Source organism: Lipophrys pholis, assembly GCF_963383615.2.
Source record: "Lipophrys pholis genome assembly, chromosome: 3".
Taxonomy (NCBI): Eukaryota; Metazoa; Chordata; class Actinopteri; order Blenniiformes; family Blenniidae; genus Lipophrys; species Lipophrys pholis.
Genome location: NC_137627.1, coordinates 10,163,926 through 10,177,695, shown reverse-complemented (window position 1 = coordinate 10,177,695; position 13,770 = coordinate 10,163,926). Strand labels below are relative to the sequence as shown.

The following is a 13,770-nucleotide window of genomic DNA, read 5'->3' as shown; positions in this document are numbered from 1 at the left end:
GGGCAGGGTGTCTGTGTTAGGATGTGCTCATGGTAGGTATGAGTGGTATCACAATGATTTGGACTTTGTTTTAGGTCTGTTGGAACACGCACTGTCTGGTGGAGTATTTTAAAACCTGCCGAGCGATAGCGTCTGGTCTGGATCATCAGCTCGGTCAGAGCGAGGGAGGTGGAACAGGAGAAGAAACACCTGGGTAACCTCAGCCTGCCCTCTGCCAAGAACACCACTGACAGATCCAACAGGATAACATGGGTCTGACTTTGAAGGAAGACAGCTCTATCATGTTTGCTCTGTGGTTCCATCTGAAGTATGTAAAATCAGACATGTATGTACACACTGTCTGTCACACTGTTCATAAGACAAGTGTGGCCAACTTGGTGAGCATGAGTGGTTTCTCACATGCATAATAAAAGCGTTAGGTCTTTTAATTGTGTGAACTTGATCCAACCTTGAAGCACATACTTTATATAATCAATGTATGATTTGCCTTTTCTTTTTCTTAGTACACAGGCAATCTGGAATTTTCTTTAACAACAATAACAAGAAAGTACAGAACCTGTGCTTCTGTATCTTCTTGTTTGACTGAAGAATTGGGCCAAACAGCTGCTGAGTTTGGAGCAACAGGCTGTGGGCCTGCATGTTTTCTATCTACAATGGAATTTATATGAGGGGTTACGAGTGTATGAATGGGCCCCAGTGTGGTGGTTTCATTTCTTCTTTTTTTTTTTGCATCAGCTCATCAGCACACATGGAACTCACTCGTAGCAAGTGAAACATACCAAGCCTTGCATTGGGCTCACGGGCCCACGTTAAACCATTACAGAAAAATTACAGAAGAAAGGGTTTGCTACATTTTTTACCCTTTTAAATGACTAATTCGTACACTAAAGCCATTTTCAGTGCATCTGTGTTACATAAATCATCATTCACCCTCCATACCTACTTTATTCAGACTGGAGTCCAATCACAAGGCTAACAGAATGGTTGAAAGTAACTGGAGTACTTGGGGGGGGGGGGGGGGCAAGCTCACTGGCACAGGTAGAACATGCAAACTCTGCACAGAGATGCCCCACTGGTTTTGATGGAGCTCATCATCGCAACACAACCATGTGTATTAAAACAAGAACAAAAAGACAGTTGTAACTGTAATTCATTGTAATTGTCTGCATGTCCCTCATTGATTTTCTAATTTTATCTGCTGCCCCCTATGTTCATACTGAGTAGTATTATTGAGCCAAACAGCTCACACTTTTTGCTGTTTGGGCAGTAGAGTTATTTAAAATAATTTAAAATAAATTTCACTTTGCTGCAACTCTTTACTGTCAAATTTACTTCAGTGGCAAGAGAGTATGGGTATCATAATAAACCATCTATCTTTTACACCTCTTCACCCATAAAAGAGTGGCTGGGAGGTGGAGTCTATAGCAGCAGGCATTGGTTAAAATGCATCTCTCACACACACACACACACACACACACACACACACACACACACACACACACACACACACACACACACACACACACACACACACACACACAGTTGAGAGTGAAACAAACTGGCTGTATTCAGAATCATATTAAATAGTGAGATGTGATACAGAAGATGGGTTAGGATTAAATAAGCTTCACTTCTTTCTACTCCTTACCACTTCTGTGCATGTGTATTATGAGTGGATATACACTATAGCTCTGGAGATATGGGTACATTCATACATACATATATATATATATATATACACAGTATATATACATATATGGGAATTGTTGTGATCTACACATCTTAAATAGAATGTCCATGCTGTGAGAGGACAGTGCTAACCACTTCACCTCCACACCACCAACAATCACGGGCCTGAGTGAATCAAAACACAACACTTAGTGATAAAATCTTTCTTCACATATATTTTATAACATTTTGAAGTACATTAAGTACATTTTAGAAATAGAAGCTACAGTTTATAAAACCTTTCCAGCAGAAATCATTGATGGGCCAGCATCAGCCTTTTTTTTTCTTTAGCAGACAGGTCTATTTGCTATATATATAAAAAAAAAATACAAAAAAAATAAAATAAAATAAACCAAAAAAAAATCAAACCCAAAAAAAAAATAAAAAATCGCTACATTTTTTTTGTCCTGCACTACCTTTTAATTCCCATGAAAGCACCAGCTGTCTGCATCTCGTCTCTTATAAAATATAAATTATTGAAAAATATTCAAATGTTTGTGAACTAAATACAATAAAAAATGATCTCATAACAAAAATACAGAGACACTATAAAATATACAAAAAACAACATCAAAACAAGGTTTTCCTTCTAAATCCATTCAGAGATATGCATATGCCACAAAATATTGGTAAGTTTACATTTGCGTGACTACGGTTCATTAACACATATGACCTGCAGTAGATTGTAGTCTCCGACATTAAACAGTTTCCCAACAAAATAATTTTTAATAGAGGAATACTTCAGGTCAAACGATGCTTTCTTTTAAGCATGTTAATCTCATGACACCAACATTCAAACATTATGACTTTGTTACAGGGAAACGACAAAATAAAATCACAGATTTACGGATTCTTCTAGGAGCAGAAAAATAAAACCTGAATGAGGACATAAATCAGTGTTTGGCATCAATGTGTGTGAGCAGAAATGAATGAAGACAAGGTGAAGCTCAACACTAATTAAGCGGTTGTAGATCTAATTCAGCTTTTTCTGATCAGAAACGCGCCGGAGTTCAGCGGTGAAGGACAGTCCCGTTACAAATTTGGTCATGAGCATATACAGCATCTCTTCTCGGCACTCAGTGGGAAACCCGAATCAGCAAAGGCAGTTCTCTTTGTCATAAAGCTGTGTGGTTTCCATCATATTAACAAAAGATAAAAGACAACACTTTTTTTTTTTTCCCTCCCCCAAACACATGAGTGATTTCTGGTCCCTGTCTTCTAACATTGTGGATACCCGAAGCACCGTGGCCAAAGACCTCACATGGGTTTTGGTTATTATTCCTGCTTTGTCTCCTGCTTATTTGTGTAATCCGGGTCTCAATAAAGCATTATGAAACACAATCTGTACAAATAGACATCTCAAAAGCTATTTTCATCCATATGGGTAACATTCAGCCACTGTAAACAATAACATTGTATTCTAACATAATATTCAACTTTGGCATTTCCCATAAGGCCAGTGTACTGCCACTGTTCCCACTGTCGAGAGGAAATTGCTGCCATTCTGCTCAAATGTAACCAGTGAATTGTAATGGATCGTATTCGGAGAAATAACCCTTCCATATAGAAGTGGAATTATATACGAGTTACTCACTCTGAACTGAATATTACGGTTCTCTGAGATAAGTAGTACACAGATCTAAAATGGAAATAAATCTGACCGCCATTTGTCCTAAAAGTCCAGAGCAAGCCAACTTGCATCATTTCTATTCGTCATTCTCCATCAGACCTAACTGATCATCACCTACTCCGTCCACATATACCTTTCAGTCACCTCCATAAACCCCAACAGTCGCAGTTTTCTACAGGTCAAGATTTGTTTTCTATTGCTGGTCCCACGTCCTTTCATTATACCTTCACCTTACGGCTGCTTTCTTCTGGGAAAATCGTAACAAAGGGAAAAAAAGCCGAAGTTCTTAGGATTTTGTACAATCACGTCCTCGGCTAATTAACTTGAGATATCATTGTGCAGACATACAGGACTACTCAAGCACTTCTAAAGCAACACAGATATGGACAGTGAATCGACAAATTATGCATCTAATCTGCACTTTAAAAGGACTCTTCTTACCAAAGACTCCTGAATTCCCCCACACAGATTGTCTACAGTTGGCTAATACTGGTGGTATATGCAAAAAAACGCATTCGTTTCGGTCACAATATGTGGCAGACATGTACATGAAGGTGAACGTCTCAGTTTCAAAAGCAACGGCTTCTTTCGGTTGTCTCTCAGACACTTTTGGTATGAGTAATCTCTCACCGGGTCCTATAGAGCACAGGGCCAGCCTCTATTGTGTTGTCTGGTCGCAAATCAGCACATTTCAGTGAATAAAAGGCTCCTTGAGAACATTAACAGCCAATCTCAACATTCAAGAATTGATTCCACTGTAATACCTTCATTGAAAACATGGAGAAAAAAAAAAATTAATTCTAAAATCCTTGTTCCAATAGTGGCCTGGTAGAGTGACACTGGACATTCTCACAATTGTATAATACTGGCACAAGCATACGTTCCTTGAACAACAACTTAGGAATTACACCTTTTCTTTTTTTTTTTTTTTGGGGGGAATCCTAGCTGAATACACATCTCTTGCCAAAGAAAAACAGTGAGCATGTATGTAAATATGATATCATAACTTTCTCAGTTCAGTTTTGTTTTCTTTTTTACATTTTGGCAACCGTTGTTTTTAGCGGAAACTCTCCGCCGCTTTCCGTTTAGCCCCAACAATGAAATGAATCATTTTAAATTTGTCTTGGTTTTCATTGCTACTTAGAAAAAAAAAAAAAAAAAAAAAAGCATGAACTCCACCCGACAGCACTTCTTCTGCCTTGAGCTGCTAATTAATACCGTTATACAGCTCTCTCTCTCATACACACGCGCACACTCCTCAAATGCGACAGGGGAGGAATACAGGTTTTTGGCTTCCGCCTTCTTATTTTCCTAAAATATGGTCTGAGATACAGGAGCTCAAAGGTAACAAAGACCACACTTAGTCATTTAAAAACATTTTGGTCCCCAAGAAAATGGTTTACCGACTCTATCAAACAGTTAAGACCACTTTACGAGCCTCAGTCCATGTGGCTCCTCATATTTTCTCTTTCGCTTCCTTTGTCGTCCTTGTTTCACTCGTCCGTGTCGGGCTTTATGTCTAGCATTGCGTGCAGCTCCTCGGGGGTATACCCCAGCAGGCTTTTTAAGTCACAGACAAAGCGGTAGACATAGCGTTTCCCAGATGTCTTGTGGATGATGTTCTTGTCATAGTAGTAACGCAGGCCACGGCTCAGCTTCTCATAATTCATCTTGGGCTTGTTTTTTCTTTTGCCCCACCTCCGAGCGACCTGAAACACCGCAGGGTAGAAGAATGTTGAGACATGCAGCAAACGTGACATAAGAAATGAGCAACACTTTGCATCAAGGTCCGCTGAATAATGCAATGTGAGTGCATTCCTTAGGTTATAGAAAGCATTTATTTATTCAATTCTTTTTGAAACATGCCATCCATGTTCATAATATATGACAACTTCAAGGTTCATAGAGGATTATATAAGTGGTGGATATAATTATAAGCTTACCATTCGTCATGTTTATACCTCCATGACCAAGTGACAACAGTGAGTTGTGGAGGACTCCGAGTAATATAACAAGATATGCAACCCAGAAATAACTATTACCACACCATAAGTCAAGTAATCTTCGGACTAATAAATCAGAAGGCATTCTTTTTTGATTGGTGCTTCACTTACAGCATGACACCTATTGATCGTATTGTAGCATCATATAAATGCTAATAACAATCATGCTATACTATATCAATGGTGTTCATAGGACTTAATAACAAGATACACAACCCAGGACTTAAGATTACTCTGTGAAACAGTGGGCCCGATTGCACGCATGTATAAATTCTGATCATTATCCAATTTCTGGAGATACTAGAAGATTCAGGTGGTCATGTAAACATCATAATTTCGATTTATTTAAGCAGATATTTTCTCATGCAAAATTCGATCAACACTACATGATTTTACTTGATGTTTTTAATTCATGTATATCGGAGTGTAGTTTGTTCAATTGAGTTATTTTACAACTGCGCATGTGAATATAAAGGTAAAACAAAAAGGAAACTAAGAGACGCTTATACAGTGAAGACATGGCTGTAGTTGTCACTTATTTCAACATAAAATAAAAATAATAGCGAGTTTGAATTTTACATATACGTACTCTAAATGAAATATACTGGACAGAAACGGAAACCAGTGTGTCATTTTATTTCTGAGGTCAGACCTGATTATTACCAAGTATCTCATCTCCCCAGTAATCTGATATTTATGATAAATGTGCTCATTGTTGCCACTTTGCCATCGAGGTACAAAACTTCATAGAAATACCAATAATGTATTGAGAATGCACCCACATGCCTAAAACAGTGTAAAGTCCGACACTAGATGTAACTGTTCTCACAAAGAAGACATCTTGTTCATCTGGCCAACTACTTAGGACCTCCCAACACGTGTGCCAGTGACCAGTGGGGTCATAACCTCTCACCTCATCAGGGTCAGAGAGCTTAAACTCCCAGCCATCGCCTGTCCAGCTGATGAAGGACTGGCAGGACTTGTCGGTCAGCAGCTCCAGGAGAAATTGCCACAGCTGGATCGGGCCACTGCCTGCAGAGCAGATGGGAGAAAGAGAGAGAGGGTTTTCATTTAAAGAAGGGCCGTTTACACCGAGTGGACACATTGTTGGGTTTTAGGTTCACGAATGAAAGTTTGTGGCAAAGGTTATGTTTTTGGTCATGTGTATTTATTTATTGGTTTGCATGTATGTATTTTACCAACTTTTCCCAAAAACTACTGAATCGAATTGCATGAATTTCCAGGGATGATTTCTCATTATCCAGGATGAAGGTCAGGGCTGCCGCAAGGAAGCTGTAGTTAGCCGCCTGCTAGCACACTGCTAACCCTGCTCCGGAGCGCGTGGCTAATATCGAGGTTCGGCAAGTATCCAGAAACACCGATGTGACCACACTGACTCAAGTAATGGTTGATCTGTGTGGCCCCCGCTCAGTGTTTCGCACAGTGATGCTGCTTTCTGACAGGCCAGTTTGCGTCGATACGAGTTTACAGCTAACATGCTAACGACGCTAACTCGGTTCCGCAAATAAATGTGGCGTTGGCGAAGGCATGCCCCTTCTAGTTGTAGCTGTATTGGAGTGGAAGGTTCTAAACTGATTCATCGTGATTATAATACTTTATCAACGCACATATAGAGTCATAATCCAAGAGAAATGAACCGTGGGCACAATAAAGGACATACACTCAGGCCACAGTGTGTTCTGTGTCTTAAATCCCGCTATAAATAAGCATCTTAAATATTCATGTTGATGATTTACTTTTGTCTGAAGAACAAAGTAAACCCTCTAATCTGGGTCAAACTAAAGTGCAGCAGTGGAACCAAATGTCCTCCTAAATACAACAGTCCTATTCATCATGCGGTTCCCTTGTCTGCCAGTTGCCCAGTTCAAAATGTGAATCTGCAGTCTGTGCCCCTATGAGTTCCACACTGATGAAATCACTATTTCAAAATAAGATGGGCTGCCTTTGGACTTCAGCAGCACATCTTCAGTACATGAATAGAGACTGCATTTCAAAATAGAAAGCAGTTTTTCAAAAATCCACATTAATGTGGTGAAAGCTCATTTCAAGCATTTAATGCAGCTCATGGAAAAAGGAGAAGAAAAATGAACACACAGAAAGAGAAAAAAAAAAAGACTGGTTTTGTGCCTGAACTAGATTCTCTGCCGTACACTTTGATCGTGTGGTTTTTCAGCATATGCTTGAACGCAAACACTTTTGAGTCTCGCTTGTTGAAATCACACCTGCCAGTGCAGTGCACCGCATCAGCAAAAACTGGAGCGACAAAAAAAAAGTCACCTCTCTCTGGTGCCTCAGAAAACCAAACGTACCCCCCGTGCAGCACAAACGAATGCTCTCAGGCAGACGGGCGTGTGGGTTGAACATGCAAAATGTCATTTCAGAGCCGCTTAGCTCCTGCTGGGAGTGAAGAAGGTGCATGACAGCAGCCACTCCGGATTCGGAAAATAAGTGGCTCTGCAACACTGAGTCTCTTTCAGACAGAAAGCTTTGGCTCGCATTCCAGAAGTCTGCTACTGCTAACAGCGAACCCCACATAAGGGTGATACCAGTCCCCTCTGCTCTCACGCCAGAATGTAGGCGATCCCAGCTAAACAAAAAAAAAAAAAAAAAAGTTTCCAAAAATATGTCCCAATCTTCACATACAATAGGCCTCATTGAAAAGGCATACAGTGTGGCCAAAGGGTGGGTCGAGTTGGGGCATGCATTCATGGAAGCGTTAAGTTTCTAATTCAATGAAGTGGAGACCTCATGCAGTAAGCTAAACTTTGGCTGAACCAAAGTCTTAATGTTTTAAAAGTCCATCTGAGTCATCAGTCTTTTTTCGTGAAAGGTGGAACAAGCTAAAAATGGAAATAACTTTCACTTATATCGCACATTTTACCACTTGAGTTGTGTTAAGAAGCTATCAACACCCATTCCATTCACTCACACCAATAGTGTTGGCCACTATACACCGAGCCTGCACATTATTGTGGAAAAACGTCAGTGTCATGCCTACGGACACATGTACGTAGATAGATGGATATTAGGATAACTCACTTCCAACTGAGTCACAGTTGTCCTGAGTCAATAATAATGGACTCAGAAGAGCTTTCATGCAGATTTTATTCTTTAAATTTTGTATGTTTGCCTGATGTTAATGTAGAGGTGCAAATAGTGAACAGGAAACCACTGAGATGACAACTGGAGTGTCACTTATCTCTTCGCAGCCTTATCAGGCTCCCTGTCCTCGCTACAAGTGTCACCTGTCACCTCATGCCTGGGACAGGAAGCCGAGCAGAGCAAACTGTCAAACAGTTTTAGACATAAACCAAAGTCTGTGTTTTTATTTTCTGTTTTTTTTAATTATTTTTGTTTTATGTTTCTCATATCACCCCTCCCACCTTTTAATATTTTTTTATTTTTGCCACCAATTTGCATATGTGCAAATGGGCACAGACAAACAGATTAAAAAAAAATTGTATTTGTTCAAAGGACTACACTTTCTTTATAGTACTTAAACAATGCACTACTCCTAGGACATTAAGGGCAACAGCAGGCTTCTGAGAAGATTTTATTTTCCAATGTGGGGGGTGGGGGGGGGGGAATTGGTGTAAAAGCAAGGTATCTCTTTTCAATCTTTCCCGTTTTCATTGCATAAAAGCTCATAGGAAGGTTCTTCTCCTCTGTGAGAATAGAGTACATTACTATGCATTAGCTTGCCGGGCTTTCACATAACCTCTTTAGAGCTTTATGCTACTGATACCTGCATGTCATCAGCCAAGACTGGACTTGGTAATTTGATTTGAATATGGTGCAGGAGGGACACATGTTAGATTGCTCAGGTTTACATTATCAGGGTAAAGGCTTTGGAAACTGAACTTCTTTGCTTGTTTGGTTAAACAGGGAGCATTGCAGGCTGTAATGGTCCTGGAGGGGCTTTTAGACTGTGTCTTTCTCTTCATTATTTGATTATAAATACATTACAACATCTTTCCAACATCATTACAAGTGAATGACTCATTGTTCTATAAGTAGCTTTTGAACTAATTACCATACAGATGACCAATTACCCTGCGCATGCCAACTTTGGCGCAGCCTGTGAAGATCTGATGTGCGCCTTGTTTGTGACGTTGAAAAATGTGTGTGGGTTTCCCCCTTTTTTTCCAGTGCTGACAATTCTGCAGCCTTATGACTATAATTTAAGCAAGTCTGGAAAAAGTCCCAAACGCTGTACTGCCATAACAGTGTAGCTTTAAACAGCAACATATTGTATGCAGACTTAAAAAAAGGTAAACATGAGGATATGTGAAACATATTTTGGTTGGTAATGATCAAACCTAATGAGGGAACAAACACAATGTCAACTTAATACATCAGTTAGTCATTATACAAAGGTCATTTTCATTCTGGTGTTTGTATCCCAGCAACGTAGCAGCCTTACTATATATACTTTGTTTGTGGTTCCATGAAAGATGCTAAAATAGTGCACACATACCAGAAGAGTACGCCTTTATCTCTACATCTTATTGAACTAGATCATACAGTATGAGATATTTGCAAGCACAAATAAGCATGAGGATGCCTCATGAGATGAGGAGATAATTTTACGCTGGTGTTATGTGCAGCGGCACGCATCATTTCTATGTTTCGCTAGCGTTGCTAGGACGACGTGGAAAAAAAAAAAATAAAAATAGGTTGAGATGCGGGCTGCAGATAACAAGAAGGGTAGATGAGAAGTGAAGACAGAAAGAGAGAAAGAGCAACAAAGGCAGAGAAAGACAGAGAATGAGAAGAAAAAATAAGGCCTGAGCATAATTTGGTTTGCTTGCTGTTATGTGTGCAACTTTGTTTGCTCGTATTGAAACGTTTCCATTATTGCTTGAGTCTTATAGCAGATCCCGCATCTTGTACAGGTCATGGACAATGTTATAACAAATCTGAACTCAAAAACCCACAGAAATATCTGATCTTTAAATGAATGAAATTATATATTTTATGATTTATATACAAGTGTCACTCTTAAATGATGCTGTCAATATGAGAATAGGCCCGTATGCTCCAAGACGTCTTACCTGTGTATCCTGCCAGTGCTGCTGCCGGGATGACGGGTTTATCCTTGCTGAGGTCTGAACGCTCCCTCACATAGTCTTTGAAGGTGCCCTTGGGCTTGTGGCCATGTAGAGCAGTGGGGTAGTCTTCTGAGTCAAAGCTGTCATACGATGGTACCCGCTGCAGACTGCTGAATGATGACTGGCTGCTCCACGACTGGGTCAGCCGGTCACAGCTCTCGAAGCTCTCGATGCTCTCGAAGGAGTCCTGTCCGCCGAGCTTACCTGAGAGAGAAGGACAAGTGGAGATAGAAACATAAGATACGAATAAACCTTGTATTTTGGGGGGGGCTGTGACTTCCCTCAAAAATATATCTTCTCAAGGGCAATTTAGGTACACAATCTCGCTTCAAATAAATGTTTCTGCACTGTGGAAGGAAAGAAAGAGTACCCAGAGACACATGCAAACTCTTAACCTAAAGGACCAACCTGGACTCAAACCATGAAGCAGGAGAGCGAACCACCACACCACTATGTAGCCCTCATCATCTATACTACTGTGTTCTTTCTCACGACGCTATATTGTTCTGTATGGTGCCGTCTATTTCACACCTCATTTCACCTTTACAACCACCATTTGGATTCGATTTTAAATGGAAGACAATCACGCAAATTGTCTTGCTATTTTTGGCCCTGGGTAAGATAAGAGGAGTCTTTCAATGGTGCATCATTAACAAATGACAGATAATGCAGTACCTCTACTGATGCTGAAATCTTCAGCTGGTGAAATGGAAGCCACATGTGGAAATCAGTTGTGCTTCAAAATACTTTCCCACGTCAGGAGAGCACAATGCGCTAAAGCTGCGTATGTGTGATGCATTAGGATCAGACCTTGAAGGCCAACGCTGAAAGCGCGGGGTTGTTGGGAGGCTTGTACATGGCACATGCTATTCATTTATACAGCTGGGGATCTGTGAGACGAAAACCCGAGCTTTATGGCTGCAAATGTAAACCATGCTGCTAATTCCTCTTTAAACTATCACTGGGAGAGAAAACAAGCCGGTGCACTCAGAAAAGCAAACAGCTTCATGAGAAAACCCCACACTTGCTAACTGAGGATGACACCTCTATCTCCTTAACCAGAAGTGTCATGTTGAGTCGAGGAAAAGAGGCCAACAAAAACAAGAAGATGAAGAAGAAGAAAGAAAAAAAAAAATAAAAAAAATTCTTGAAGGTTACACCACTTGAACTGTTTTACATAAAGGACAGGCGGCAAGAAGAGAACACGCTGTGGCTTTGGTTTGTGTATCGCCGTGACAAAAACAATAGGGTTGTCTTTTTTTTTTTTTTTTTTTTCCACTAACCTTGTCAAAATGTATGAGACGGGTTTGCCTGAACCACAAACCAACCAGAGGGCCTGCTTTTCTTCTCCTCTAATAGGCGCTCACTGATGTCAAGATTCTAGCAGCTTCAGCACAATTGCACGCAGGTAGACACCCACACAGAAACCTCCAACATTCACATGCTTTCACACAGACAAGAGAACATGTGAATATATCCATAAAGCGGGTAATCTAACAGACGCAACATGAACATTTGCCGTTTGCAGTCCTGGCTGGGAGTTTGCATGTTCCCCAAGGTTCCATTTCAAAAACCTGCGTTTGAGGTTAACTGGGCCACTGATGCGACCGACTGTCTATGTTCGCCCTCATGTCGTTTGTGGTCCCTCACCTCTACTCAGGCGTCCCACACACATGTTGTCAGGGGAGACGACCTCTTGCTTGATGGTAAAATAGTCGCCCTGCATGGAGTTTAGGGCCGTGTCTCGGAGGATGACAGCAGGATACTCGCTCTCATACTTGAGAGTCAGCAATTCCTCCGAGCTGATGGGGTGAAGCGTCTGATAGGACTCCGTGATAAAGCCAGGCTCCGAGTATTCAGATGGAGGGACGCACTGAGCGTGCTCCACACCGTAGCCTGGAGAGGCAAAGGGGGGAAAAAAAAAATTGTGGAGATATAAAGCAGGGAAGGGAAGCGAGGAAAAATAGAGGACAGACGAGCCATCCCCCATGCTCGGTTTATTAACAGCCACTAACAAAACCTAAGCTCTTGGTATCTTGCAGATTTTAAGCAAGATTATCGATAAACAGCAAACCTTTTAGTGCTGCCATGTTATTTCTGTGCAACTAAGTTCTGTATATTCCAAAGCAGACCTGAGAAGGACAAAGGATTCCTTTTTCTGACACAAACTGTAAATCCTCCGTCAACGTTGATTCACTTCCTCCTCCTGTATTTCCATTCATATTTTAAACATGCATCTTGTGCAATTAGAGAGAGTGAAAGACTGCGTTGAGTACTTACTGACAAAATAGTCTGAGGTATAGCGAGATTCCTGGAAGTTGGAGGTCAATCCATTGATGGGGTAATGCTTTGTATCCTCTTCATGAAAAATAGATAGAGAGAAGGAGCGTCAGTGACCTCGCCATTGATTTCATGTATCATGTAACTGCATCCACTATTATAAAAAATTAATGACCTGAGCTAAATTGTGTCTTCCTGTTTGGCTCCAGTTACTCAAGCAAATGTCAACAAAGTCCTCAACTGGAGTAAGCAGTGATATCAGCATGTGGGGTGAAAGTGGTTCTATTTTCTTAAATTACATAACTGAGATGGAAGGAATGGAATGTTTAATCAACTAATAATGGGGGGGAATACATGTGAAATTGGGGGGAGGTTTACCTTTTTGAAGCATTTCTAAATGTTCCCAGAGGATGTCACCCACAAAATCAGGTGCTAAGTCTAAGAAGCGCTCTTTCCCCATTGCGCACAGGCTGGCTCCGTTCATGCCAAATTTATCAAAGTCCACATTCTTCAGACTGAACTCGTTCACCGTCCACGTTAGCCACTCCGCCACGTGGGTTTCTGTCCACTGTCTGGGATCTGTGGAGAATAACAATTGGTAATTGTTAGATTGACTCTTGATGCTGAGGTATGTGCACATTTACTCAAACAAACACTAAAGGAGTTTTTTTACTTTTTTTTTTTTTTTTAGCTAAACTGCAGCACTTTCTGTCAACTTTTACTCTGCAATCAACAACAAAGAGGGAGGCATGTGTGAATGTAAACAGCAGTGGTAATCAAAAGCCAGAACCATAGTTGCAGATATACTATGATTATATAAGAGAAACTGACAGTCCTGCTGTTTGCAAACAGCATGAAACCTCTCTATGGTGGCTTCAATTTACAGCGCTAACTCATTATTTTACAGTCTGACTTGCTGTCTACATTCTCCTGATGCTGCAGTCAGCCAGTCTGCCTGCTCTGAAATGTATATAATGTAATGCCATTTGTGGAATAA

General features: G+C 40.6%; 1 protein-coding gene across 2 annotated transcripts in view; it reads right to left on the bottom strand.

Annotated features, from left to right (window-relative positions):
- Positions 1-1,884: 1,884 nt before the first annotated feature.
- Positions 1,885-13,770, bottom strand: part of ets1 (v-ets avian erythroblastosis virus E26 oncogene homolog 1) — a 43,875-nt gene continuing 31,989 nt past the window's right edge. For both annotated transcript variants that reach the window (XM_080460116.1, XM_080460117.1), the window contains 6 exons: positions 13,152-13,352; positions 12,774-12,851; positions 12,144-12,389; positions 10,437-10,697; positions 6,275-6,393; positions 1,885-5,067 (listed from right to left, as the gene is read on the bottom strand). In XM_080460116.1, the coding sequence (XP_080316242.1) occupies positions 4,852-5,067; positions 6,275-6,393; positions 10,437-10,697; positions 12,144-12,389; positions 12,774-12,851; positions 13,152-13,352 (1,121 nt within the window). In that variant the 3' untranslated portion in view covers positions 1,885-4,851. The remainder of the gene's footprint in view (positions 5,068-6,274; positions 6,394-10,436; positions 10,698-12,143; positions 12,390-12,773; positions 12,852-13,151; positions 13,353-13,770) is intronic.